Source organism: Sinocyclocheilus rhinocerous, unplaced genomic scaffold (genome assembly GCF_001515625.1).
Source record: "Sinocyclocheilus rhinocerous isolate Xijiao unplaced genomic scaffold, SAMN03320098_v1.1 scaffold690, whole genome shotgun sequence".
NCBI classification, from domain to species: Eukaryota; Metazoa; Chordata; class Actinopteri; order Cypriniformes; family Cyprinidae; genus Sinocyclocheilus; species Sinocyclocheilus rhinocerous.
In genome coordinates, this window is record NW_015654492.1 from 783,551 (window position 1) to 811,475 (window position 27,925).

The window sequence follows — 27,925 nt, forward strand, 5'->3', positions numbered from 1 at the left end:
TTTTTAGACCGATGAGCTTTGTAAAAATCGAGGCGTTTCAAAAAGGCGGGGCATAGAGGAGAAACAATAATGTGCAGTATGTGGAAAATAATGTTTTTTTTTACTTTAAACCGCATAAACACATTTCATTACACCAAATACACAAAATAATGTTCTTTTTAGCAGCATCATATGACCCCTTTAATATCTCATATTTGAAACTGATAAGAAATACTGATGGATCCAATACATACATAATTCATTGTATATTTGTTAATGTTAGTTGTTTTACTTTATTATTAACGTGTGTTGTTTATTTCATTAGCACAAATGACAGACTGACCAGGATTTATTCCAGTTTGTATATCCAAACACAGACTTTTATGAGCAGCTGTTTCACTCGTTATGATGCTTCTAATATATTTACTGGTATGCGCTGTCAATATCTCCAATAAACATGTTATATTTGACATATTATAGCATCAAAATCATTACTTCCTCCAAACCGAACTCTTGTTCTCTCCATTAGTTTTGCACCTCATAGTAACGGTTCGACCAATAGAATGTCGACTTCCGCTCTTCGGACAAGTTCATTGGATCACGAGAAACAAGCGGCTGCAAATAATGTACAAACTCCGACTTTGCCAACTAGTTGGAAGAGCCGTGCATTCTGATTGGCTCCCAAATCTGGAGCGTCTGCGTGATCCGTTTTGAGGCGAGCCCATTGCGTGCTGGAGAAGGGGTGCTGAAAAAAGATTTCATAAATGAAACGACACCGTAACACACGGCGAAATGAGAATAAATAGCTATAAACTCCGTCTTATTTTCTTATTTCTAATTATTTTTTTTGTATTAGCTGCTAAAACATAAGCACGAGGGGAGTAATATGCTCCACGCTTATCGGTTAGAACAGGTCCCCCCATGCTATGCGCACCGAATGGACTCTCCTCCTCATGAAGTGAAAGGGCTGGTAGACCTGGTGAGCTGATTGAAATGAAGACTAACGTTTCGTCATGGTAAAACGGAGTGGATTGTAGAGCTGGTATCTACTTTCTGTTCTGTCGGACTGTTAAGAGATTTTTATAAAAAATGATCTATCACGTGATATCGGATGAGTGAAGCCTGGTGCTTTGACTGCTTTCATGAAATGCAGTTACTCTGAAGCTGGCATTCAGACTGTTAAAGTTGAGCTCTCCGTTCAGTCATACGAGCTTTTTATGTTACCTTCATTAGTCTGTGTGAAATTTTGATTTTACTCCGTTCGGTGAGAACCTAGTCGATCATTAGAGGACTCAGACCATGTACAATACAGTGTGGAATACGGAGAAAGAAGATGACGACTGGAGAGACGTGATGATGCCCTATTCCACTGAATTAATATTTTACATTGAGATGGACCAGCCGCCAGGTACAGATAAAACAATCAATCTAACAGCACGTTTGGTTCACTACGATAATGTAAATGCTGTAATTTCCTCACTCTAATGTTGATACAAACCTATGTGACTTTTTTTCCTCCATGAAGCACAAAAGGTTAGAAGACTGACAGCCCCAGTCACCATTTACTTTCATTGTATCGTTTTTCATACAGTGAAAATGAATGGTGACTCAGATGTCATTGTCCAGATCTCCTTTTGTGTTCCATTCAAAAATGTCTTTAGCGTATTCAACATTTACGCAGTCGCATTATCTGACATTGCACTCATTTGTCTGCTTAGACAAATGGAGCTTGCTTCATAGTTGAAATGTGTTTTATTTTAATGTTATGTACAGCGAGTCATGTATTATGGCTGGCATTAAAAATTCCCACTCGTTCTTCTACAAAAACCCATTTCGCCATTTTACAATCGTTCTTTTGCTGTCAGGTTGTCAGTAAAAATGTGCCTTAATCGTACTTATGATGCACTGTCTGCATTAACATTATCGTGTACATTTTAAATGCGTGATAAACGACTTTTCACTCAGATAGGGGAGCCATATTAAAGCCTCTTTCTCCCTGAAGAGAGTGCAACAGTCTACATCCCTCTATAGTTTTTATATCTTAAAGTAATTGTTCAGCTGGATACGAAAATTCTGATTTAGTCACCCACTTATATTATATCAAATCTGTATGACACTTTGTTTTTCTTCAGTAGAACACAAAATGGGATATTAGAGCCTCAGTCTCCATTCACTTTTTGCATCTTTTTCAAACAATGAAAGTGAATGATGAATGAGATATAATTTTGCATATCTCGTTTTGGGTGAACTATCACTTAAAATTAGGACTAGTGTAAATTTGTCTGTATATATCCAGTAATTTTGTAGGTAATTTGGGCTTGTAAATGTATATATATTGTAATTTTGTAGGTAATTTGGGCTTGTAAATGGTTAAATAAAAATCTTTATAGAGATATTGTGTTACAGGTCCTGCTATAGTCTTGTCAGTTTTTCCTCGGGATATTTGGATGTTTTGCATGGCTCACCGCAAATGGTATTGATATGCAGAATGTGGAGAGATCGAAATGCATTCTCTGAATTGCTTTGACACCTTAAGTGGTGTTATACAGGATATGCAAATTTTAGCAAATAGGCACTATATAGCATATAGACCAATGAAGTCACAGAATTATACCTTGTGAAAGCTCTTTAGGGGTCTTTTAGAGTAAGTTTCCCAGCTTTCTGAATGTTGGTTTTGGTGTTCTGCACTCCTTATTCACATTCAGTGCCATTCATGTGTCATCTATTAAGGGCTGACACCATTTTATGGCCATTAATAATGATGTCATAGACTGGAAACTGGATCCCATTCAGAAGTCACAGGCATAGTTGACAATGGCTCGTTAATTCATGTCATTAATTCCTGCAATAAAGAGACGGGACGACACTTTTGGAAGCGTGAAATGTGAATGGAATGGGAAAAAGTGACAACAATGCCTAACGCTCCGTTCTAACCTCCTCATTTCCTAGAAAATGAGCTGTGGTGGACTGAACGGATCTGGCAAGCAGGATTCTGAGTTGAATAGCCCTTCGATTGCTCTGCCACGGGGATGAATGAGCACAGCACTGTGTGATCAACCCACACATTAATCTTATCTTTCATTCTGTGCCACTGCACACAAGTTTATCAGATCTCTCCTTTTTTTTTCTCTGTCCGTTTGTCCCCATGTAGTGTCAGTAGCCACACACTGACTTATCATCTGCTTCTTCCTCAACTCACGACACTTCATCTCTGAGACGCTGTTAGAGAGGCACTTTGGGACAGTGAAATTCGCCTGGCCCAGGAAAAGATGGGTAGATTAGAAAGAGTGACTGGGAAAGGAAAGAAACAGGACGAGGTTCCCATGCAGATGTTGATTAGAATATTTATTACAGCTGAATTGAGATGTGAAAGGCTCTGAGGTATGGCCCTGTATGTGTGTGCGTCTGCAAACAAGCAAGTAACCGTTTTGTTCCATTGCAGTGTCCAATGAGCACAGGTGCCACGCCGCCCCCAGGGGAAAGTTGGCCCCGGTCTCTTAGGGCCAGTGATGTGTGAGTGTAATAAAGGCTGCCGGAGCAGTGTGCTCTGGGTGGACAACAAAAGTGCAGCGACACCAAAGGGAAAGTCAGCTTCTGACATCCCTTTAATGGGCATTCGTATGACATAAGGGATGGAAATGTCATTATCTCTCTTGATACATGGTTCTTTCTTTGCTCTGTGCCTTTTCAGCTTGCTCAGTCTTGAATGTATTTGAGCTTGTTCATTCATAAATGTCCACAGAAAATTGATATGTCAAGGAAGCAGGGCTTTCTTTAGCAGAATGTGAAAACAATTCATTTTTCTTTCTCTGTGTATATATGCATATGTGCACAATAAAATATTAAATGTATAAGTAAAAAAAATGTATGTGTAAAATAATTTAAAAGAATAAATATATATGTATATTTATTCTTTTAAATTATTTTATACATACATTTTTTTTACATATACATTTAATATTTTATTGTGCACATATATATATGTATGTGTGTAGGGATGCTCCGATCGGCCGGATATCGGTCGATAATCATATTTTATGACTCTATCGGTACTCACCAACTTGGCCGATCTCAGGAATCGATCGCAATTTGATGATGTCAACTAGGGATGGAACGATTACCGGTTTCACGATAAATCACGATAAAATGCCCTGACGGTTAGTATTATCGTTTAAAATTTTATTATCATCAAAACCGTATTTGATTATCGCGCTTTTGAAAACTCGCGGTAAATCCTGTCCAGCCAGCATCAGTCTGACGCAGAAGCAGCATGCAATGTGGTTGTTCACACGAACACACACACACACACACACACACACACACACACGAAATCGTCTGCCTCATGAAAAAAATGTATTTAAAAAAAATTTAGTTAATATTTGCCTCATTTATGATTCATTTTTCCCACCCGCAAATAATCAGAATGCATTTTTTATTACCCGACCCGCAGATTATCAGCAGCGCCTGTGGATATAGGAAAAGCAAAATATGTTTGTAGCGTTTTCATTCTCTGCCAGCAGGAGGTGCTTTAAAGCGGGAGAAACAGAGGTTTCCCCAGTAACAGCAGTACACAAAGCAGCGCTGAACTCACACACGCTGCTTTATCAGGCATATAACATGCACGATTAAATGAAAATGACATGGAAAAATTTCTAAAGATAGTCTTCCTTCAGAAATAGAGTGATATAAAAACAAATTGGCATCGGTATCGGCCGATCACCATGACAAGAAATCGGTACTCAGTATCGGCTGCTAAAATCCTGATCGGAGCATCCCTAATATATATATATTGTATATGAATGAAATGAAATATGAGCATCCCTAATATGTGTATATATATATATATGTTGTTCTGTTAATTAAATAATTCATTAATTAATGAGTGTTTGGGCAACCAGCACACTTTCAGCATCTTGTAATCTGACGTTTCTAGCAATGTGGCTGTGAAGTGATTCGATGCATGTGTCCCAGTTTGTGTTCGCCTCAGCGTGTGTTAGCGTCTTTGCCTTGTCTCTGTCTGGGAGGAGCGCCCCTCCCCTCCCCTCCTACATCATTCCCCAGAGCTTTCCGCTCTCTCTTTCTCTGTCTCATATGGTTGTGTCCACCTCCCCTCCTGCTTTCTCATTGGCTGCTGCCGACTTCTCCATTGAGAGGGTTTGTTAAGCCAGCAGCATCTGAATTTAGGAGCAGGGATTTTCCCTCTGGCTTTAGTCTGAAAGGCAGAGCGAGGGAGGGTGGAGAGAAAGAGAGAGGGAGAGGGAGAGAGAGAATAAGAGGACTCGTGTCGCAGACAGCTGAGTGCAGGCTGTATACATGCAGCTCAAAAAGGATCCCGAGGAGGACGGTAAGAGAGACACCGTTCTTCTTTTCTTCTGCTTTTTCACAGTCACTGTCTTTGCTTTCGTCTTTTCTGTCTTAATGGCTATTGTGACGCTCTGAACAGACTGTCAGGGGAGCACAATGACAATTAGTGTTTGTCCTATTGTGTGGGAAATGTCCTGGATCTTGTGTGGAAACACGCACTGTTGTCAACATGAATTAATATAAGAATCATGCTTTTTGCAGGATGTGTAATCCTTGATAGTTGTACTACATTTTTCTTGTTTTGTAATTTTGTTTTATTAAAAATAATTTGCATCATATAATAGCCTCTTTTAAGAGTTCAGCTGCAAGGATTGTCTTTTAGTCATTCATTAGGAGCGGATGGTGACAGTGCATCATGATAATATGTGGACAGAGCCCGTATGGTCTTACATATGATTGTGAGCGTCCCTGACGGACTGTTTAAACCACCCATGTGCTTGGTGACACTTTTAATTCATTCCCCCTGGATCGGGACGTGGCAGCCCTCGCCTGCTGTTTCCCCTCAATGGCACTGTCATCACTCTCTGCCACACAATTTTTTCTCATGTTAATGCACCCTCTAATTTGTACATACAAACCCTAAGCTAAACGGTTTTGTGTATGTGGTGTCAGTGTTTGTGTCAGTCTATGGTTGTGTTGTCTTTCAAAGTACGGTTGCTCCATCAGCTCCATCACCTGTAGAACCAGAAGTTTGAATGTGTCTTTTTGTTACTGTGCAAAAGAGCACGACTGCAGAACAATGACCTCTGGAGATGATGTTCTGAGCTGCATGTTGCCATTTATATTTGTTTCCTAAACAAAGGACTGCTTGGTCGTCGATTGCCATAGACTTCACCTATGGATGTATAGTTTTCTTTGTTCAGACTTGCGCAGCGCTGCATTGCCACTCACTCCTCTTCATTCTTTCTCATCCTTTCCATCCTACATCCTGATCACTTTCTTTTTCTCACATCTTCCTTTTCATCTTTCATTAAAAGTTTTTATTTAGAAAATAAAATAATTTTAAAAGTATAAAATATCTACATTTGTTTTGCATTCCTTGTGAAGCATAATGGGCTAGTTTACTGTTGTAGAAATTTAAAAAATACTTTCACTTTTGTCATTTAAATTGACCCCCTTTGTTTGTTCAGTTGTGTCATAAATCATGATCATAACTTGTTTGAATCAGTGAATGATAGCTTTAAAAAATGACTGCATTCTGCGACTGTGGATTTTCCATTGTGTGCCCCCCAGCTGCGATATCTCTGACACTAACACAGATGGGGTGACCACTGTAATGAGATCACCTAGTCACATCTCTGCCGCTTTCTTGCTCTGTTTCCTTTCGTTTGTCCATGTTCTTTTCAGGCTCACACCCCATCACTAGCTCACAAAGATAACCAAGAGTGTGTGTGTGTGTGTGTAGGACAAAGGTGGTCACACACTTGCAGAAAGAGCTGACAGTGGAAAACTGGTAGGCAGGAATTTGAGGTTTCAGCTGGGCTTGTGCACCTGACTTTTGCCTGCTACTACTCTTGCTACTGTAGCTCTGAAAGAGGCTTTGTGATTAAATGAAATGTATAAGGCTAGAATATACGCTTCAGACATATTCATATAAATTTGTGCGTGTGTGTGACTGTGTGTGTGTTTTCAGCTCACATGTTAGTCTTGAAGAGTGAGATATTGAATCTCTGTTTATTGTGTCTCTAAATTAAATTGGGGAGTGGAGGAGGTGAGCCACGTGGGTATTTGCAAATGTAATCTTAATATGGTGATTATTGTGTTGGCGTAGAGGGAACAGAAGGTTATACATTGTCAAATGACTCCTCATAAGCTGCTATGCTGCACAAATGGTCTCCTACCAGGTGGTGAGCGTTCCCCTTGAAGTTTGTGACAACAGGAAAGTGCACAGGGATGCCATATTTTCAGCTTCCAAAAGTCATTGCTTTGAAGAAATGTTCATTTTCCGCTAAACTTATTTGGCTGATCTCCTTTTAGACCAACTGAAATGTAGGTAAAGTGTGTGTGCATACCTGCAGGAGCAGAGTTTGGGTGGGGATGTGTCCACTAGCCTGGCTTTGCTTTGACTGGTTGAAGCCGCTCACCCCACCAGATTAAGGTGTTTCCTGTGGGCCAATGGAGGGAGGAGTTGTCACTGTGCCCGGGTCTCCTTTAACTCGGACTACACTCATGCGCTCTCACTCCAAAAACTGCCACTGCTTTTAGTTAATGACACCCTCAAAGAAAGCCATTCACACACCCCTCTTCCCGCACACTGAAACTTTAAAGAACCATAAAGAGCTTAACTCCGCAAATGTTTGCAATGTCGGGAAGTAATAAAACTTCAATGAAATCTTTTCAAAATTTGGAGTACCAAAATGGCAACACAAGAAAGTGTCTTTCTCTCTCTGTTTCTTCAGAGGGTCTTCATCTCTTCTTTGATCTTTAACAATTATTTTATTATTATTATTATTATTATTTCTTATTAAAGAAGCCAATTGTGTGCGGTGCAGTGGATCATTCCACAATGTGCCAGCAGCAGTGATTCATTCATTGACTGTAGTGTGTGTTGCATGTCCCTGTGGGCTTTTATTTCCGTGACTCACCTCCGGTGTATTGGACTTAAGTCTTGCCTCTTTTAATTCACATACCAGATAGAAGTTTCTTTGGCTAGAAAGGCCCAGGGGTTTCTAGAATCAGCTCAGGCTTTTATGACATCCGTATGCTCGCTTGCGCCATGCCTTCCCCATTTCCACTCCCCCTCCCCTGTCCTGGCATAGATATACACCCGCTCTCACGCAGCCTTGTCTCTGCCAGGCTAAGTACAGGTGGGTGAATGTTTTTACAGAAACCTGACTTTTATAATGATGTGGTCATATTTGAATTCATTATGGCAATAATCTGCATGAGCCTGCTTAACTCTGCATGAGCCATGTCCTCCCTAAATAGTCCACTAGTATTTTAAAGGTGCCACCACCTCTTGCGTGGAGTATGTCTTTGGTTTCACTTAAAAGCCTTTGAATAAACCTGTGCGTTGACAATGGAGTGGTACGTTGCTGTTTCAAGGCCACTGTTGCAAGTTTCAGCTAGGTCAGGGGGAGGTTAGTTTGGCTTGGCGGTAGGTACAGGGCTTGAACACGGTGGCTCTGTACATTTCAGACCGAGTTGCAGCCTTCAGTTTTTTCTCAAACTAATCTTTGCCAACTGCACCTGGTTGAGCAGTTGCAGGTTTCCCTGAAGCACTTGAACACAAAAACACGTGGGCCCGGTTTCATAGACGGGGCTTAGCCTAAGCCAGGATTAGGCCATAGTTCAATTAGGACATTTAAGTAATTTTTATAAACATGCCTTAGAAAAAAGCATTACAGGTGTGTCTCTTAAGACAAAAACAAAGGCACTGACATGTTTTTAGATCAGTCAGTGCAAGTTTCTTTCAGTTGAAACGGCTCAGATTTACATTTTAGTCTAGGACTAGGCTTTAGCCTTGTCTGTGAAACCGGGGGGTGAACACCTTGTTTAGAACAGCTTTAGTTGCATCTTCAGATTCAACTAGTCTTGCTGAAAGTTTTGTAACACCGGATTTGCATGTCGTTTAACCATCATTCAAGTCTAGTTTTGGCTCTAAGGTTGAAAAATTCACATCAGGAGATTAGATGTGAGAATGCATGCCGTGAAGTTGTAACACACAGCACATAGTCTCTCAGTGCTATTTCTGTGAGTGAGGGTGTGGTGATGCACTGCGTGGCTGAGCAGCACACACTGTTGACCTCTGACCCGCAATATAGCAAGAGCATCATCAACGTTAGCTTTCCAGCGTGCTGTTGCGGTAGCTGTTGTTTGCTTTTGCTGCCAACAAAGGAAGTGTTTCACTCAAAGGGAAGGAACCTGTTCATTACATATTCGGCAAGTAGCAGAAAAGCAAGACTGGCAGAGGAGGTCATTTGCTTTTTGTTTACACTTTCACATGGGCCAAATGGAATATGTTGTTGTTTGCATTTTCCGTGAAAACTGATCTTTTGCATTTTCAGTGGAAATCACTGTTGCATTTTCCGAAACAAACTCGTCTAACTACAGATGGCGTGACGGAGTCACAGGTTGGAGGAGAGTATTGAAAGGCCATCCATGGGGAAAATTTAAGGGCTAAAGGTCAATAGTTAATCCTGGGTGGTAACCTGCATCTGTATTGTATTCTTACCTTTTTTGCAATTTAAGCTCAATTTTGGATTCTCTTAGCAGCATAAACTTATTCATGAGCATGAACAACATGCAGCCATTTGTTAACATGGTGTCCACTTAGTGTAGTCTTTAAGGAGATTAGGTTTTCATCTGTAAGGTGAAACCAACCTCATATTTGTAGGACTGCTCATGAGGTTAGAAGATTTTCCGTTAAAATAAATCTCTCATTTCTTCTGCAGCTCTTCCTCCCAAGCCAACAAAACCCATGACACCAGTAAATGGCAACGGTGTGAAAGAAGTCGCCAGCGGCTCATTGCAAGAAGCAGAATGGTACTGGGGAGACATATCAAGGTAAGAGTCACTTGACATTAGATTTCATTTCTCACTTGATTGGATTTCTGTCTCTTCTGCTCTGAAAATGTTTCCTCATGCCAGTTAGCTTATAGTGTGACGATGCCCTCATCATGTGGTGGACACGTATGGCAGTGTGTAAGTCAGGTGATAGCTGACCAGTATGGGGGCGGGGAAGAACCCAAATCTCCAAAATGTCAAGCCGTCTGGCCAGTTTCCAACACAACCCATAAAACTCTCAGGTTTTAGCAGATTAGTTTGCTGCTTAGTGACCAGCTTTAGACTCGTTTGATGTTGGGCGAGTAGAAATTCTGCAGAGATGCTCACAGGCTCACTGATCTCTGAAGCCCTGCTATCCTTTAACTCACACAGTCCCTTCCCAGATAAACCAGAGCTGCTTTTAGCTTTACTTCAACCCTGTCCTCAGTGCTTACTAGTTTCAAAATCAGAAAATAACTAAACTCTAGGCATCAAATAAAGAAGAACGCCACAGCAAAGTGATGCTGACCGTTGAATTTCAAATATGGACTGTCATTATGGTCTCACTGAATAATGTTCTTATGTGTGTCAAAATCCTGTTATACTATAGTACTATACAACCATACAAGTACTTGGTTAAAGCATTGGTAGTGCATGGAGAAATTTGACTTCTGAGAGATCAGATTTAAATCACTGGGCACACAGTTTCAGTTGAGTACATAGTAATGATTCTCAGCCATGTTAATCATCTGCATGCCTGTCTTGGATTCCAGATTTTCTTCTAGGCTTGAGCTTAGATGAAATCAAAATTGACTCTCTTTGTAATATGTACTATTTACTGTGCAAAATTCATCTGTGCCTGTTATTACACAGATAAAAATGTCTTGATAATGTCTTGATAAACAGTTATGATTAAGCGATTAAGATTTTTTTTTTCATTTAATTACATCACATTACAGAAGCAAAATTGTTTGTGAAATTTATCTCGTTACTAAAATAGGGCACCTCCCCTAAATGATGAATTTGCTGATGCACTGCAGCCTAAAAATGTACCTGATTCCCACAGCTCTCACTGCAGAGAGGACTCCTGAAATGTGGGAGCATTGCTTAGTCAAAGGTTCCTTACCTCAGCAGCCCAAAGTAGGCTAAATATACCCCCTCCTGAGAGCCAGGGCCGGGGTCTGCTGAGCTCCAGCATGACTAGTCTGTTGGCTGTCAGGAGAATGGGAGGAGGCCTGGAAGTCAAGGGGTGTGACATTCCTCCTAGACTAAAATGGAGGAGGCTGCAAAAAAGCAGGAAAGTCTTTTAAGCCTGACAGCTGCGCCGCTGGCCGTCTGGAGGCACTTTTAAAGAGACCGACTGTCTGATTTCAAGACAAGAGTTGGAGACATCAGTGTACATGTGGGCGTGCAGGACGGGGTCAACAGTTAAACCATTCAAAGATGTCTCACTCTCTCTGTAGCAGGCAGTATGTTCACAGACCAGTGCCTTTGCCCTCTGCCAGACCAAATTTATTTATACAGCCAGGCAAAGAGAAGTCACGTTTTTTTGTGTGTCAGCCATTTCCAAGGAGTGAAGGACAGGGTCCACGGAAACTTATTTTAGCTGTAATTTATTAATTATTAAGAGCAAGATTTGATGTGTGGAGTAATTGCACCATTCACTCTTTTCTGTGCAGGGAAGAGGTGAACGACAAACTGAGAGACATGCCTGATGGTACTTTCCTGGTACGGGACGCCTCGACCAAGATGCAGGGAGATTACACGCTAACGCTAAGGTAACTCGAAATATTTTAGAATACTTCTACTTTTTGATACGGTTTAAAACCTCTCCATTCATCTTATATTGATCTGTGGTCCAACACAATTTCTTTTTTTTTTTTTCCTACAGGAAAGGTGGAAACAATAAGCTAATAAAGATCTATCATCGGGATGGGAAGTACGGATTCTCAGACCCGCTCACATTCAGCTCAGTGGTGGAGCTCATCAGTCACTACAGGCACGAGTCACTGGCCCAGTACAACACCAAACTGGACGTAAAGCTCATGTATCCTGTCTCCCGCTACCAGCAGGTAAATGGGTTTAGTTTGTTGGTGGGGGTATCACATTTACAGCCATCCCTTCCTTTCCTTTTACCTCTTTGTCCACCCACCTCTACCTCCCTCGCTCCGGCCCTAAAGAGCGTGTTTGCTGAATGAATTGTGCAGCTTGTTGTGAGTGAAACTGCAGAGGCAGCAGGATGCTTTTGGCATGAAATATTACTTTGTTTATTGCCACAGCAGCGCACCTCCTAAATAATTGCACACATCCACAATGTCGAAAGGCCATCCAGGCATTTATTCTCCAATACCCCCCCTCCCCCCTCCCTCCAGGTATCTTTCTCAGACACACAGGTGCTCATTATTTAGGGGGTTCCACAAATGTAAGCCCTCGAGAGGTACTTACAGATTCCAAGATTTTTATTAATGATTCCTGGAAGAAAATTGGCTTTCACTTTGTAAGCAAAACCTCCTTTTTCCCATCTCACTTTTCTTCGCTCAGCCATTCATACCAATAACAATGCATTTACTCTTGCTCTTTCAGGATCAGCTGGTGAAAGAGGACAACATTGATGCAGTGGGGAGGAAACTCCAGGAATATCACAATCAATATCAGGAGAAGAGTAAAGAATATGACAGACTCTATGAGGAGCACACAAAAACCTCACAGGTAAGCCTCTTAGAACATCACTGTTGGATCGCTAGACATCCAACCCATTAACTGCAGTGCTAAACGCCACATGCACAACATGGACACAAACAATTTATTCCGTTACAGAAGCCCATTGACCAGTTAACCAAGTCTATTAAGAGGCACAGCCCTTTTGAGGTCGCATCACATCCATTGATTTATCTTTCCTTTGATTGCAGGAGATCCAGATGAAACGTACTGCAATAGAGGCCTTCAATGAGACCATTAACATTTTTGAAGAGCAGTGTCACACGCAGGAACGCTACAGTAAAGAATACATTGAGCGATTCCGCAGAGAGGGCAATGACAAAGAGATTGAAAGGTACGCAAAGTCCTCAATTAAGAGCACTCTGGTCAGCAGCCTTGATCTATGGGTTTACAAATAGTTCTTGTTTCTCTCTCAGGATTATGATGAACTATGAGAAGCTCAAATCCCGTCTTGGCGAGATTCACGACAGTAAGACCCGGCTTGAACAGGACCTGAAAACACAGGCTCTAGACAACAGGGAGACGGACAAGAAAATGAACAGCTTGAAGCCAGATCTTATTCAGCTCAGAAAGATTAGAGATCAGTACCTTGTGTAAGATTATCCTTTCTTTGCAGTTCATTTCGTCATCATCATTGTTCTGTTAGAGTTGACAGTTTTTTTTTCTCCATGTGTAAACACTTCATTGCTTCTTTCTCATGCAGTTGGCTCAATCATAAAGGTGTTCGACAGAAACGAATAAACGATTGGCTGGGGATTAAAAACGAGAACACGGATGAGTAAGTCAAATTGTTATATATTTGAGACCACAGGTTTGATAAATGACTGCCTCCATCACAGCATCTAACACATTCCCTCTCAAAATCACAGCACCTACTTCGTCAGTGAGGAGGATGAGAATCTGCCACACTACGATGAGAAGAGCTGGTTTGTGGGGGACCTTAACCGAACGCAGGCAGAGGACTTGCTACACGGCAAACCCGATGGAGCCTTCCTCATCCGCGAGAGCAGCAAGAAGGGCTGTTACGCCTGCTCTGTTGTGTGAGTATCTTAAGATGATGTAGACGGTGAGGTGAAAGTTATGGCAATGAAATGGGAGAATGATTATTTCTTCAAATGTCAACAAATTGTTTTCTTTGACTGTAAACCTCCGTGGCCTAGGTCTTTTTTGTTCCATTTTTCAAGTCAATTTTACAGTTTGTCTATTTTAGAAAAATGCCATATAGTTTTAGAATTAAAATTACATTTATGTTCACAATCTTATACTAAATGACAAACTTGCATTAAACCTTTACCATTAAGGCCATTTCAGTCTATACATTGTTTTCTTTGTGTCTCCTTCACCTTAGCTTAGGTTCAGATCTGGTCTCCTATTTCCATTCTCTGCCACCTAATAATTTCCCATCTCCTCTGTTTCAATATAAAATAAAATTAGTTGTATTTTTCATATACTTTTCAATATTGAAGGGTTAGTTCACCCAAAAATGAAAATTCAGTCTTTAATTACTCACCCTCATGTCATTTCAAACCCGTAAGACCTTCGTTCATCTTCGGAACACAAATTAAGATATTTTTGATGGAATCTGCGAGCTGTCTGACCCTGCATAGACAGCAATGTAGCTGAAATGTTCCCAGGTCCAGAGACGTATCAAGGAGATCTGTAAAAACATCAATGTATTGATCCTCTTTGATTATGTTCTGTGATGCTGAATCAGTCACCTCTAGAGCGATATTAACTTTGGTTGTCATTGAGCAAACGGATTGCCTTTATCTTTGTCTGAGGTCAGATTCTGGGTCTCGCATTGATAATGAGATCTGTCATGTTTCTGTCTGTAGTGTGGACGGCGAGGTGAAGCACTGTGTCATCTACAGCACACCCCGCGGCTACGGTTTCGCTGAGCCCTACAACTTGTACAGCACTCTGAAAGACTTGGTCCTGCATTACCACCAGACCTCACTGGTCCAGCACAACGACTCGCTCAATGTGCGGCTGGCGTACCCAGTGTATGCACAGATGCCCTCAGGCCCACGGAGATGAAGACTCGCCCCCCCCCAAAATTAAACTCTCTATACTCATGGAAGCGGGGAACAGTTTCTGAACAAAAAACACAACAACAACAAAAAAAACACTTGCTGTAACACACACGTCAGCCACCTTGGAGTTATATATTTTTACAAGAACAATTTGGAGGGCATTCTTTCTAAAGACTGCTTGATTTGCACAAGGAAGTTTGAAATGTTTGTGAATGTGAAAAAAAAAAGAAAAAGAAAAAAAGCAAGCAGGAAGCAGAGGAGGCGAGTTTCAGGTGATCCGCGCTGCTACCTAAACTCCAGCTGGGACTTTTTACATGCTCCATTTTAGATCAAGCTTTTTTTTCCTGCCTTTTTTTCTCACATCTTTCTATTTTTCATTGAGATGATTGTTTTTTTTTTCTTTGTATTGTCTTTGCAAAATTCTTAACTATATGTAAAGCAGGAAAATATTTAGTTTTAGATGTCTCCATCTCTCTCTTTGTGTTTAAAAAAGGCAAAAAACTATGTAGCAAACAGACGACCGACACTTTCCAGAGTGATCTCACAGTGACTGCTGCTGAACGAGGGGTTGTGGGATGTTTGGGAGGGCACAAGTGAAAATGTGTTGTAGTCTTAAAAACAAAAGCTTGTTTTAACACTAACTCTAGAGGGGTGTTTATTTTTATTTTTTTTGGCTGGATCAAAAGTTGTCATTTCTTAAGCAGTTAATATTGTTACAGTTCAGTGCAGAGACCAAAGTTGGCATGGGGAGGACTTTTTTTTTTTGTAGTTTTTTTTACTTTTTGTGATAAAATTGGCCCATTGAAATTATACTTAATACACCTTGTTTGCAAACTACATAAAATAGTTTGGATCTGTGTCCTGTGAACGGAAGCTTCACTTGTACCTTTTTTTTTTTTTTAAGAACCAAAATCACAGACACAGACACAGTTGACAAAGCACTTAGAAATGACAAGCCCCAAATTTGAAAGAACAACAACTCATGATCTAACTAATGTGACCCCTTAATGCTTAATTGGATTTGTGTACCTGTCAAACATATGTTAAAAAAAAAGTTCTTCAGCAAGCGGGAGCAGTGTCAGAGCAGATGTGCTTTAGTACGTAACTTGAAAAAAAAAAAAAGTGCAATCCAGCTTTTGATGGTAGTGAAGTGGTCTGTCAGAAAGAGAAACAAACTGCTCTGTGGCATCAAAAAGCGATAATCACTTGAACCTTTTGAAGAATTTCCTTTAAAAAAAGCATCTTTATTGCTTAGTGCTTCTCTTTTTAGCAGGTTGACTCATTCTGTATCAGAAAAGAGAAAATACACTTTTCATTGTTTGGCTGCCTGTTGGTTTTAATGTCGCACAATAAAACCTTGATGAAAAGATATTCAAAGCTTTATGCACAATATTCACTGTCAGTACCTCAGTTATATCACTTCCTGTTTTTTGTTGGGCTTCTGGCATGCAGGTGTCCAGTTGAGTAAGTTCAATTGTTTTTTTTGTTTTTTTTATCCTCAGTTTTCCCCTTTTTACAATTTGGTCATATGTTGAAAGAGCTACAGCAGACTGATACAGTTTTACAGGCCATTAACCAGCACAGACCGCCCTCACCTACCACTGCAACTACCCAACTCACTCAATGCACAGCATGCTGCATTAGAAAGCAGCATATAGTGAATTCAACAGAAAACTTAATGACATTATTTGTCAAAACACTCTAATGGCAATTCCTAACTATTTTATGTTTTGGCAAATTGGTGACGAATTTGAACAATTGTTCCTTTTTGTACGATCTGCTTATACCTCATTTACAATTAATTAGGTTTGGGTTGGAACTTCATCCTTTTTTCTAAAAATTATAAGTTTTCAAATGAAGCAACATGTAACATTTCATACAAAATCGGCAAATCATAAAATAGTTGTGGTTTCTCATGAGACTGTTATTAGTTTCTGAAGTGATCTCTGTTATTTGAGACGGAAAACTTTAGTTGGAGTCTTTTGTTGGATGGTTGGTGGGTTAGTTTGGTGATGATGGGAACCAGACAGAGTATTCAGTCAGATCAGCTGTTGAGATGAACTTACAACCTGGAGTCCTAATGAAAACCACATGCAGACAGGGCAACTGATGGAGGTTTTTCCCATCCACTATTCATTTCAGTTGCTCTTTCGTTTGCCATTGCAAATACTGCGGTTTGATTGGGTGTTACTGGCAGAACTCCGTGTTCTTGTCTTGTCTGATCAAGCATCGCTGTGGCATGACCTGAACTCGTTCGCAATTTAGAACATGCTAGCTTCAGCAGATCAGCTGCTTGATTTTAGTTCTGTGTATGCCACCGTTCACGATTACGTCTTTGCAGCCTTGGTGTTGCCATCTTTTATGTGGAAAGTTTTTGGTTACTATGTTCTATAGCATAGGTCCAGCTTTATATTCATTTTATTCTATCCTCTCAATGTTTTGAGTTTCGGATTAATATTTTTTGTTTTTTGAAGCTGGGCCCCAGATGGGCCCCCTGTCTATTACTTGAACTCTTGCATCACTCACCGTTGAATGTCTTTAATACATAGCTGCATTTATTAAAACACAGGAATTCCCTTTTATGGCATGAGTGGATTGAGTATAAACTTGTTTATTCTTAAGACTGGAACTCAACTTGTGTGTACTGTTGAAAGTAAAGGGGCTTATTTGTTCACAGAGCTCAAAAATGATTATTGGAGTCCAGTATAGCACACATATTTGAAGAGTTTTAGAGTCCTTTATTAGACTGGTCACAAAGTTATTTTGTGTTAAACAATTCAGGCCATGTTCGTACATGATGATATTGATTTAATTGTTTTGAAAAAAAAAAATTTTTTTTACTTTTTTTGTTATGATTATTAGCATTTTGCTAGGCATCGAGACCAAAGATTTAAGTTTGGTTCATTTTATTTTCTCAATGTTGTGTCTTAGTTTTTGGGTTGCTATCGATAGCCCCTCACTTGTCTGGCAAAATAATGTCTTTATTACTGTTCACATATTGAAGGGTTCACTGTGGATTGACTGGGGGTCCATTTTCTGCCATTTAAAAAAAAAGACTGATGACAATTTGTTTACCTAAATGAAATGTAGTTTTGTTAAGCCTCAAAGTGAACAGTGTCCTAAAGCTAAAGTTCATTTTTGCACTCACTTATTTGTAAAAGCTAAATGCTGTGTGTGTGTGTGTGTGCCTTAGTTATTCCTTATTAATTTGTCCATTAGGTCACTAAACCACCTCTAAAGTTACCAAAATCAAGTGTTTCTATGCCGCTTCAGCTTGTCTTGCATTCAGCTGCAGTCATTGTTGCTTTTTCTTTCTGTGTTGTAAAATCCATATAAAGAAAACACAACCTTATACCACACAGAAATGTATGGTTTGTTTAGGGAAAAATGTGATTGTCATTCTCTGCCGGGCAGAAAGCAGTGGGGCTTGTTGGCTTTCTTTGTTCCTATACTAAAGAAAGCATGAAATATTTTTTTTTTCTTTTTTCTTCTGAAAGTTTTCAGGGACATAAAAAGCATTGCATTGGGAATTCGTATGAGAGACATTTACTAAAGTGCTGTACTTTTTTTGTATTGAAGTGGAAATGGGGGAAGCTCACACGTTATAAGAAGCCATCAGAATCAACGGTGCATTGCTTCCAAAGCTCAGAGGGTTTGGACATGTACCAAAACAACCTTTCTTGACTCATAGCCGCTTGAGTTTTCAGTTAGACTCTGTACAAAGCAGGTGTTATGACTAGAAGACCTGGCTAAGGTTATTTCCGGACTGTTAACTAGCACTGGCTATTGCGCCTAGTGCAGTTCTGCAAAGTTTTATTTGCAGTCAGGTTTGAATATGTTGTGATTCTCATTGGGAGTCTTTTGTGTTCTTACCCAAAAACTGTTAATTGTCTGTTTATGGTGTAGTCAAATATAAATTTTAATAGAGCTTATGGAAAAAAAGTCTGCTTTTTCAGCTGAAAAAAGTTGGAGCCCTTTGCTGCAGTGACTAAAAGCAAAATGATGCTCACAAAAACTGAGACAGAGGAGCTGAAGCAATAGACAACAGTGTGTTCAGTACCGTTTGCACAACCTGTACCGACTCAGTAACGTATAAATGCATCTCACCTGAGACCTTTAAATGTGTTTTCTTCACACTCAGACCTTATTGACTGAGTACTCACTTTTATTCTGCATAAATCTAAATATTTCCTTAACACCAGCAGTTTTCATCTCTGGACTTTTATAGACTCAGCTTGAGCAATAAGCCACGGGCTCTCGATGTCCAAAAAAACAACAACACTGCAATGAAAATAATCGTGTTGCTCCGGCTCCGGTCCATTTATGCTTCTATAGCGAGTGTTCCATGTCGTCTTAGACAAGTTATGGCACAAAAGGACATGAGATACTTCGCTCTGCATGTAGAGAACAAGAAATGACAGAAATCCTCTGTCTCAGTATTTGAAACTCATTGTTGCTTCAGACTTATCGGTATGCTTCAGTTATGATTTCCACCACGAAACATTTTCTTGTATCTGTTACGATAGTTTGTATTGGTTGTAGACGCTCCATTTGTTATGAGGTGAACATGTATATACTCAATGGAACTCCACAATATTCAGTTCTCTTGCAGAATAAAGAAAATATTTTGTTCAAGTCTCTGCTCTTGCGTATTTTTCTCATTTGTGGGTTCAGGAGTTTTTATTATTGGTTATAGCCAAGTAAACATACTTCAGATTTAAAAGGCTGCACATTTGCTGCATAAATTGTAGTTTACTAATTTTTGAAACATTAGGGGAAAACAAGCTACATGTATTCATTTACATTTAGTGCAATCTCTAACTTTTTTCCTTAAAATATGGATCAACACTCTTAGATACACAAATAGGTGTCCTTGTTACAGTGTAATTATACATATAAGTACTGAGTAATATTAATTAACTACATGTACTTATATAGTTAGGGTTAGGGTTTGGCTTAGGGTTACTTGCATGTAATTATGCATAATTAATTGTTATTATAATAGTAAGTACATGTAACATGTGTAACATGGACACATTCAAATAAAGTGTTACCGAAATGTCAAATATTTAGTATAAACTATAACTCACTTTAATGAATGAATTGTGACTAGAATGGTTTCAAACTGATTTTCAGCTACATCGTATTGATTTGTCTCCATCACCAGACTGGATTGGCAGTTTACGGTGTTGACTAATCATAACATTTCAGTTTTCTGGTGTCATGGGTTAGGCTTAGGGTTACTTGCATGTAATTATGCATAATTAATTGTTATTATAATAGTAAGTACATGTAACATGTGTAACATGGACACATTCAAATAAAGTGTTACCGAAATGTCAAATATTTAGTATAAACTATAACTCACTTTAATGAATGAATTGTGACTAGAATGGTTTCAAACTGATTTTCAGCTACATCGTATTGATTTGTCTCCATCACCAGACTGGATTGGCAGTTTACGGTGTTGACTAATCATAACATTTCAGTTTTCTGGTGTCATTAGCTAATAATAATAATAATAATAATAATAATAATAATAATAAACATTTAAAATTAGGAAAATTATCTAAATGTCCAAAACAATTTCTTCACATTTTGGGTGTTGGCAAAAATAGAAGATACCTAACATTATGACACCACTATGTCTATAAAAAGCACTATGACACTCACCAGAGCCTGTGTGACCTTGTCAAGGACCCTCAGGCTGTAAACTTACTTTTAGTATTGCCTGATTTTACAAATGCTTTCATAAATATCAGCCTGTGTTGACAGAAAATACACAGCTGTGAAACCCGTTATATGTGCTGTATTTTAAAATTAAAACAACAGTGTGTACTATGTTCTGGTTAAAGATGCATACATTTCTGCTTTACGTTTAAAATATATTGCTATCTATGTACAAAGCACTGAACTAAGCTCAGGGGACAGATGCTTTTAAAGAAAAGGATAACGTCATAATATCAAGTAAAAAAATTAATAAATAAAATGGTGCTTTGTGATTAAATTCAGATTAATTTCAAAGTAAATATTCCTATTTTTAAAACAAATGTCTTAAGAATCAGTGGGATGCGGAAACCCGCATTTGTTTCGGTAGAGAAAGTCTGATATTATTCCTGGAGCCGATCATTTGGCCTTCATGCATGTCCAGACTGTTCTGACCTGCTCATGACTCTGGATCAAGGGCTAAGCTTTGGCCAAGTCCTCTGAGCCAAGTCTTTATCAGTCAGCACTGTGATACACTTTGTGCTAAGACTGTCACATTAAACACAGCTGTAATTAATGATAAACGAAAACATCAAATTCAAGGCATTCGTCCAGCTGCATGGATGATCTTCACAATGTGATCTGATACAATCTCTGGATTTGTTCAGAAGCTACTTGAAATACTAAACAAAAGGCTTCAATGGTTTTTCAGGTTCTCTGCATATCTCACAACCTCAGTACATTTAACAGATGCTTTCATTTAAAAATGGAATGCCCTACAAAATATAACTTTTATTATAATAGCAACCTAACTCTCTTTAAATGAGCAAAGCTGCTAGAACAGACATAATGCATACAGCAGACCCAAAAGTCATTGTGAGTGTCTTATCTGGCCCTGGCAAGCTCATTAAACTTGATGTAAATCATTGGAAATGGAGATGAGAGGTGCTGACTGCTCATATTCATTAATCTATAAAGGCCAAGGGGCAGCGGATCTTTACATCCTTTATCAACTGCACTCGTCCAGTGGAAGCGTGGGGTCATTGGGTAGGATGGAGTTTGAGCCCCCTGTGTCACCTTGCTAGAACTTTAGAAAACACAATAATAGCAAAATCAATAGCCTCCAAGTCATGCTGATCGATAATATCATGAGTTGATAGTTTCAGTTATTAAAAGGTGAAGTTTCCCTCAGACCTCACCCTAGATATTAATCTGTGATTTGATTGTTTTGCTGAACTCATGAAGTTTTTTTTTTTCCCCCAGTGCTATTTCAGTTGTGTAAATATGATCACAAAAACTGTAACCTTTGAAAACTGCCACCAAGGCATTTTTTCAGTTCTGTCAGAAATCACTGCGAGACACATTTGAGTCATCTCACCTCCCAACAGACCATCGCTTTGGGCACTAACCTTGCCTTCACATCTACTTTGGATGTTCCCAAGACGAAAAGTCCTATGTAGACCATTACCGTAATCTTATTCACATGCGGTTGGCTGGTTAAATGGCTGAGCCAGCTGAGGTTCCCAGAAAAATCACGGCACTATCTGCAAGAGAAAGAGTCCATGGTGAGATTTTCTTGATGTGCTGTATTTGGCTAACAGAAAACAGAGATAGAAACACTTCAGGCCTAATCTATTTCGTGTTATTTTGGTGCTATTGTGATTTTGAATCAATTAATTAAACTAAAATCACTAAAGTTATTGCAAAGATTAGACAAATATCAATGCAACAATCTTAGGGGAATAATTTTACAAAGTTATAGTCTATGTTATAAATGTATGTAGTATTTTATTACGGTCCACAGCCGTAAAACTGATCTTGTACAATAAATCTTGACCATGCAATTTCTCAGTGGGAAACATATTTCTGATTTGGCTGATAGCACTTCAGACTAGGTTTGTCCTTGGTTTGTTGATTGGAGGTAAACATCCAAACACTTAAAAAACATAGAGACATACTTTAAAATGTGGCTGTGCTAAAATGGGATTAGAATGATGCAGAAAATCGGTTTAGTTACCTTGAAATATCCATATTTTTTGGAGTGATTCCTACTCGCCATGATCAAGCTATCCAAATAGTTTCCTGCTGATTACAATCAAATAATTCAATTATCTAATTAGTCATTGCATCATCCTTTTACCTAATGGGCGCACATTAGATCTCTCTCTCTTTCTCTCTGTGTACAGCCCACAGGCAACATTCAGTCCTAATGAAAAAATAACTTCATAGTTTTCCATGCCTTGATCCTTCCATTATTTCATATCCATACAAAGTTTCCTTCATTTCAAATTAAATGTTGACTTTGTTTTGGTGCCCGGCCGAGGCAGATGTGGACTGTATGAAGACAGTGTGTGAAGCCTGTTCAGCGACTTCCTTTCTCTGGCAGGTTATGGGTTTTGGAATTCTCTGCCAATCCTATCACATTTCCCTCTGAGCGCTTCAAATATCTGGCACAGGAGACTGACATAGAGGAACTGTATTTCTCCACATCCCTCCATTGGTTGTGCTGACTCGTGTGCTGAAAATGCTGCCTATAAAATGCATGGAAAAGAATGAGAATATCATTATTGGAGACTAGCCTAACTAACAATAAGTAGACAGTTTAGTAGAATTTAACTACATTTCGCAGTAGCATGACAGTAATTCTGTTTTCAAAAGAAAGGTTATTGTTAACTACAACTAAATCGTGTAAAAATCGGTAACTAAAATAAAGCTGAAATAAAATAAATAATAAATAATAGATTAAAGACTAATTAATGCTATAAAGAAAGAATAATTAATAATAAAATATATAGAATATTTATATACAAATATGTATAATGAAAATATAAATATTTTTATATGTTTCTAAATATTAAAAAAACTTAAACTAATAACTAACTTAAAATGACAAAAGCACAAAGATTTGCTGTACATACACTAAAATTTTAATGAAAACTGAAAAAAAGCTAATTAAAAATATTAAGTATTATAAAACTATATAAATAATACTAAAATAACTGTTTAAAAATGTGTTTCTTCCAGTAATAAGCCATTAACTCCAAACAATTAGCAATGTAGCACAACAAATTATCATCATTATTATTATTATTAATTTGCCACCCTAATTAATATGAGCTGATTAAATTATTATTAAGTGAACACTATGACACTCACCAGAGCCTGTGTGAGCCTGTGATATAAACGGAATTTAATATTGCCTGATTTTACAAATGTTTTCATAGATATCAGACAGTGTTAACACAGAAAGTATACGGTCACAGCTGTGAAACAGCTAGATTTTATTTCAGTGAATTGTATTTTAACTACTGAAATCATGATTAGCTTGATTAGCATAGCAAACTAGTTTCAAAGTAGCATCCCTAGTAGGCCTACTAGAAAACAGGTAATAAATAATGCAAAGAAAGTGATAAAAGTGATCACACTTTTTCCTCAAACTGCCTAGCCTGTTATTCCCACACAGAGGTTGGAAGATAGTTTATATAGTGATACTGGACAATTTTCGTTTGACTGTAGTTTTGGCATCCTCACAGATGATCCATTCAGTCGGTTTCTTCAGAAGTGAGCAGTCAGGAAGTACAGGTGACATGTGTCAGACTGTTCTGGCAGCCCAAGGCCTAGACTACTCCCAGCTAAGAGAGAAGAAGCTGTCTGCATCTGAAGCCTCTTCACCTACAGCACTCATATCTCTCCAAACATAATGACAAGGATCTTTCCAGCTCCAGACAGACAACCTTCAGAGAAAGGTCTGTGCTGAACCTTGCTTGACGGGATGCAGACCCCCGTGTGCTGTCAGCTATCATAAACAAGGCCTGAGTTCTGATTAATGTGTGTTCATAAAACGACCTCACTGCTGATGTGACTGAGGGCAATAAAAGTTTACACGCATTAGCATCTGTAAAATGCTAATAAAATGACATGTAACTAAAGCTGTGCTCATGAGTCATCATCACTCTGGGCATTACTGGTCAAAGTAGCGCAAAGTTTCCGTTAGAAGACAATGCATAGAGTAGTTCACCCAAAAACATAAATTTTGCCATTTACTTGCTCTTACGTCACTCCAAACCTATCGAACTTTCTTTTGTTTGTGGAAAACAAAAAGAGAATTTCTGCAGAATATCCAGACTTCTCTTTTCCAAGTAATAAAAGTCAATAGGGGCTTGGGCACAGCTTGTGAGTAAACTTTTGAAACTTTCTCAAATGTAAATTTTAAATGAACTACAATTCTGCTGGGAATGCTTCTGCTGGCGAGTTTTGATCTTTACAGCAATGTTTCTAGAGGCACACATTTCCTTTCATCAGGTTCTGGAGTTGGATGTTGCCAAAGCATAAATCCAGTGAAAAGAGACTGATTAAGAAAAACAGAGAGAGTGTATAAAGGGGGGTGTAGAAAGTGAGTAAAAGGGAAAGGTGGATATTGGTGTTGGCAGAGGAGCTGCAGATGTTGGCAGGAGCGGAGGAAGGTGGTGGAGGAGTGGAAAAGAGAGCCCAGCTTTGCAGATATCTCCAATAAAAAGGAAGAATAATCACATGCTCACGTTTGATAAGACAGGAGTCTGTGACTCCTATTGGGTCAAGGTCAAGGGTGGTACAGCATGACACCCGCCAATTGTGGTTGTTGTCTCAAACTAATTTTTGTGAAGCAATAAAAATATGTTAAACAAAAGTTTACTTTTATATATTTTAGGTATAAAGTATATTAATCTGAGCAAAAGTTAAAAGCTAAAATGTACATACACTACTCTTTGGGGTCTGTAAAAGTTTTAAGGTATTTATTTCTTTTTTTTTTAAGTCTTAAGTCTTTGTTTTGCTCACCAAGGCTGCATTTATTTGATAAAAAATACTGTAAAACTGTAATATTGTGAAATATTTTTACAAATTAAAATAACTGTTTGTATTTTAATATATATTTAATATAAATATAATCTAATTTAGCCGCTTAATGTTTTTGTGGAAATGGTGATACTTTTTTTCAGGAATCTTTGATGAATAGAAAGTTCACAAGAACAGCATTTGTTTAAAGGAGACATATTACGCCCCTTTTTACAATATGTAATATAAGTCGCTGGTGTCCCCAGAATGTGTCTGTGAAGTTTCAGCTCAAAGTACTCCACAGATCATTTATTATATCATTTTGAAAATGCCTATTTTGAGTGGAAGCAGAAACACTCTGTTTTTCGGGCCTGTGTCCCCGCCCCCTTTTCCAGAATAGAGCTGCGCCATTACAGCTCAGACCTGCTAAAAACATCTTAAATAAATCAATAAATCCACTGCTCTCTTGTCTCCTCTGAGGCTGGGACTCTAAATAGTGTTCTGTGCTCGTCTGTGCAGCCAAAGACAGAACAGTTAGCATGTTTTGCTCAAACTTTCGTCGTGGCATTAGAACTGGTACACTGTTGTCGCTTGCAAAATCAAAATGACGGCACTGTGGGTGGAAACTTACAGATTAAGGAGCGGTAATATTATAATGAGATCCATTTGCCACATCACCAAGGGAGCGAAATCTGACGCGCTCGTTTTCTCAGATGCTTGCAAAAAAGGCTTACCAAAACAAAGTTACTGGGTTAATCTTTTTCACGTTTCCTTGGTTGGTAGATGCGCCAGGGACCTGATTACAGCACTTAAAACCTGAAAAAGTCAGATTTTCATGATATGTCACCTTTAAAATGGAAATCTTCTGTAACATAGTAAATGCTTTTAATTAATTAATTAATTTATTTATTTATTTTTTGTAAATGTAATGCTTCATTGTTGAATAAAAGTATTAATTTCTTTCAAAAAAAAAAAAAAAACCTTACCCCAAACTTTTGATAGGTCTACTCTGTACATTATAAATGGCTATTTTAATGACTTTGCAATGGCTTAAACGAAGCATGCATACAAAATGTAACAGGAGGTCTCTTCTCCATGAATTTGTAGGAGAACTAGACGATAAGAGATGTTCAGAATGATTTCTTAAGAGCCTTTTTGTGAAAGCACTATACCAGGGGTGGCGAACGTCGGTCCTGGAGAGCCGCAGCCCTGCAGAGTTTTGCTTCAACCCTAATCAAACACACCTGAACAAGCTAATCAAGGTCTGAAGGGTTACTAGGAAGCTACAGGCAGGTGAGATTTTATTAGGGTTGGAGCTGAACTCTGCAGGGCTGCGGCTCTCCAGGACTGGCGTTCGCCATCCCTGCACTATACTATACGTTTGTTCTCAAGACTGTACCTGTCACCTGACCCTTTGGTGGAAAATGGAGCACTATCCTCTGTGACAGTGTTTACATAAGGGTGGTGCTGGGTGTGTGAAAGAGGGTTAAATTACAGGATATGTGGTCAGGCCACTAAAAAATCTGCAAAGTAATGTTTATAAATATAGCAGTGACCTACAGGTCCCTTTCAATGGCCTCCTTTTAACCCTGTGTCTATTATAGGTCTGTGATGTTGGCTTGTGGTACAGTGGGCAGTTTCTGAATGAGGGCTAGTGTTCTTCTGGACCGGGGGGAAGGACTGTTACACTTTAACGGCTATGTTTGTCCATCCTGTGCTCAGGTTAAAGAAACTCTGGCGTATTTGTTTAAGCTGTGGCCTTGTTTTTTTGATGCTACGACCTGGACCGCATGTTTGAAATAAGCTCCAGTTTCCCCGGCGGTGGCTGAAGTGGACGGGAAAGTCACAACATTATGAGAGAACTATGCAGCAGATGTGCAGCTCCTATTTCAATGGTTTAATGAATGTTTATTTAATGTTAAGACCTGGCTGTCTATGCTTTCACTGGCTGGACTGCAGCAGTGTGAAAAGACGTGCGAACAGTGTGACTGGAGATTAGTTCAGGTATTTACACCGTGTTGAGTGCTGTAAACTGATACATGAAACAGAATATGTGAACTTTTGCAGTGCTGAAAACAAAGGCTGAAAATTCTAATACGCTCATTTGGTGCACAAAAAAACATTTCTTATTATCAGTGTTGAAAACACATGGAAAATTTTTATGATAATAAAATGTATACTGACACATGAAACAGAATATATGAACTGTACATGGTAGCAAATTACACTATACACAGAGAGAGAGCGAGAGAGAGTATACAGTATAAATATGTCTGCATCCCTTACGAAAAAGAAGTTTATTCAAGTGTGCTATCAGTATACTTCTTTTAAACTAAAAGATAGGAAAGTATACTTTTAGTCTACTTTTTATGTACTTCTCAGAAATATACTTAAAATGACATTTAAGTATATTTGAATTATACTTAAAAAAAAAAGTCTAATTATATTTGAGCTATACTTTTGCTCCTAGAATCTGTGTTTTCATTGTTATACGGTAGGGGGCACAAGTACACATCTTCTGTACAAAATTTCCAAAAAAAACACAAGTGAAGAAGAAATTGAAACAACAGATGCTTCCACATGTAATCTAACACAATCATCAGACATAAAACAGCATCAAAACTGTGTAACGTTATGGAATAAAATGTCGACCAATGAAGAGGTAATAACGACTATCAAGGTTTGGGGTGTTGATCGACTCCATCTACGTTTTGATTATATCATTCTGAATCCAATTCATAGTCTTTTTTTCAGCTTTTTGTTCAAAATGTTGTTTATTCATTTATTTTTTATTTATGAAACTTACCCACATTCAAGAGTTTAAAAAA

The 27,925-nt window shown here is 38.7% G+C and overlaps 1 protein-coding gene and 1 long non-coding RNA gene across 2 annotated transcripts in view; one reads left to right on the plus strand and one right to left on the minus strand.

Moving 5' to 3' along the window:
* pik3r3b (phosphoinositide-3-kinase, regulatory subunit 3b (gamma)) overlaps positions 1 to 17,633 on the plus strand; it is a 163,935-nt gene extending 146,302 nt beyond the window's left edge. The window contains exons 8-16 of the mRNA XM_016523812.1: positions 9,738 to 9,849; positions 11,508 to 11,606; positions 11,720 to 11,900; positions 12,412 to 12,537; positions 12,738 to 12,880; positions 12,963 to 13,139; positions 13,250 to 13,324; positions 13,416 to 13,586; positions 14,382 to 17,633. Of these exons, the coding sequence (XP_016379298.1) occupies positions 9,738 to 9,849; positions 11,508 to 11,606; positions 11,720 to 11,900; positions 12,412 to 12,537; positions 12,738 to 12,880; positions 12,963 to 13,139; positions 13,250 to 13,324; positions 13,416 to 13,586; positions 14,382 to 14,583 (1,286 nt within the window). The 3' untranslated portion in view covers positions 14,584 to 17,633. The remainder of the gene's footprint in view (positions 1 to 9,737; positions 9,850 to 11,507; positions 11,607 to 11,719; positions 11,901 to 12,411; positions 12,538 to 12,737; positions 12,881 to 12,962; positions 13,140 to 13,249; positions 13,325 to 13,415; positions 13,587 to 14,381) is intronic.
* Positions 12,974 to 21,825, minus strand: LOC107717146 (uncharacterized). Its single transcript, XR_001637288.1, has 3 exons — positions 21,695 to 21,825; positions 13,135 to 13,295; positions 12,974 to 13,053 (listed from the first exon to the last, which is right to left on the minus strand). It is a non-coding gene; the product is annotated as an uncharacterized LOC107717146 (long non-coding RNA).
* Positions 21,826 to 27,925: the final 6,100 nt, after the last annotated feature.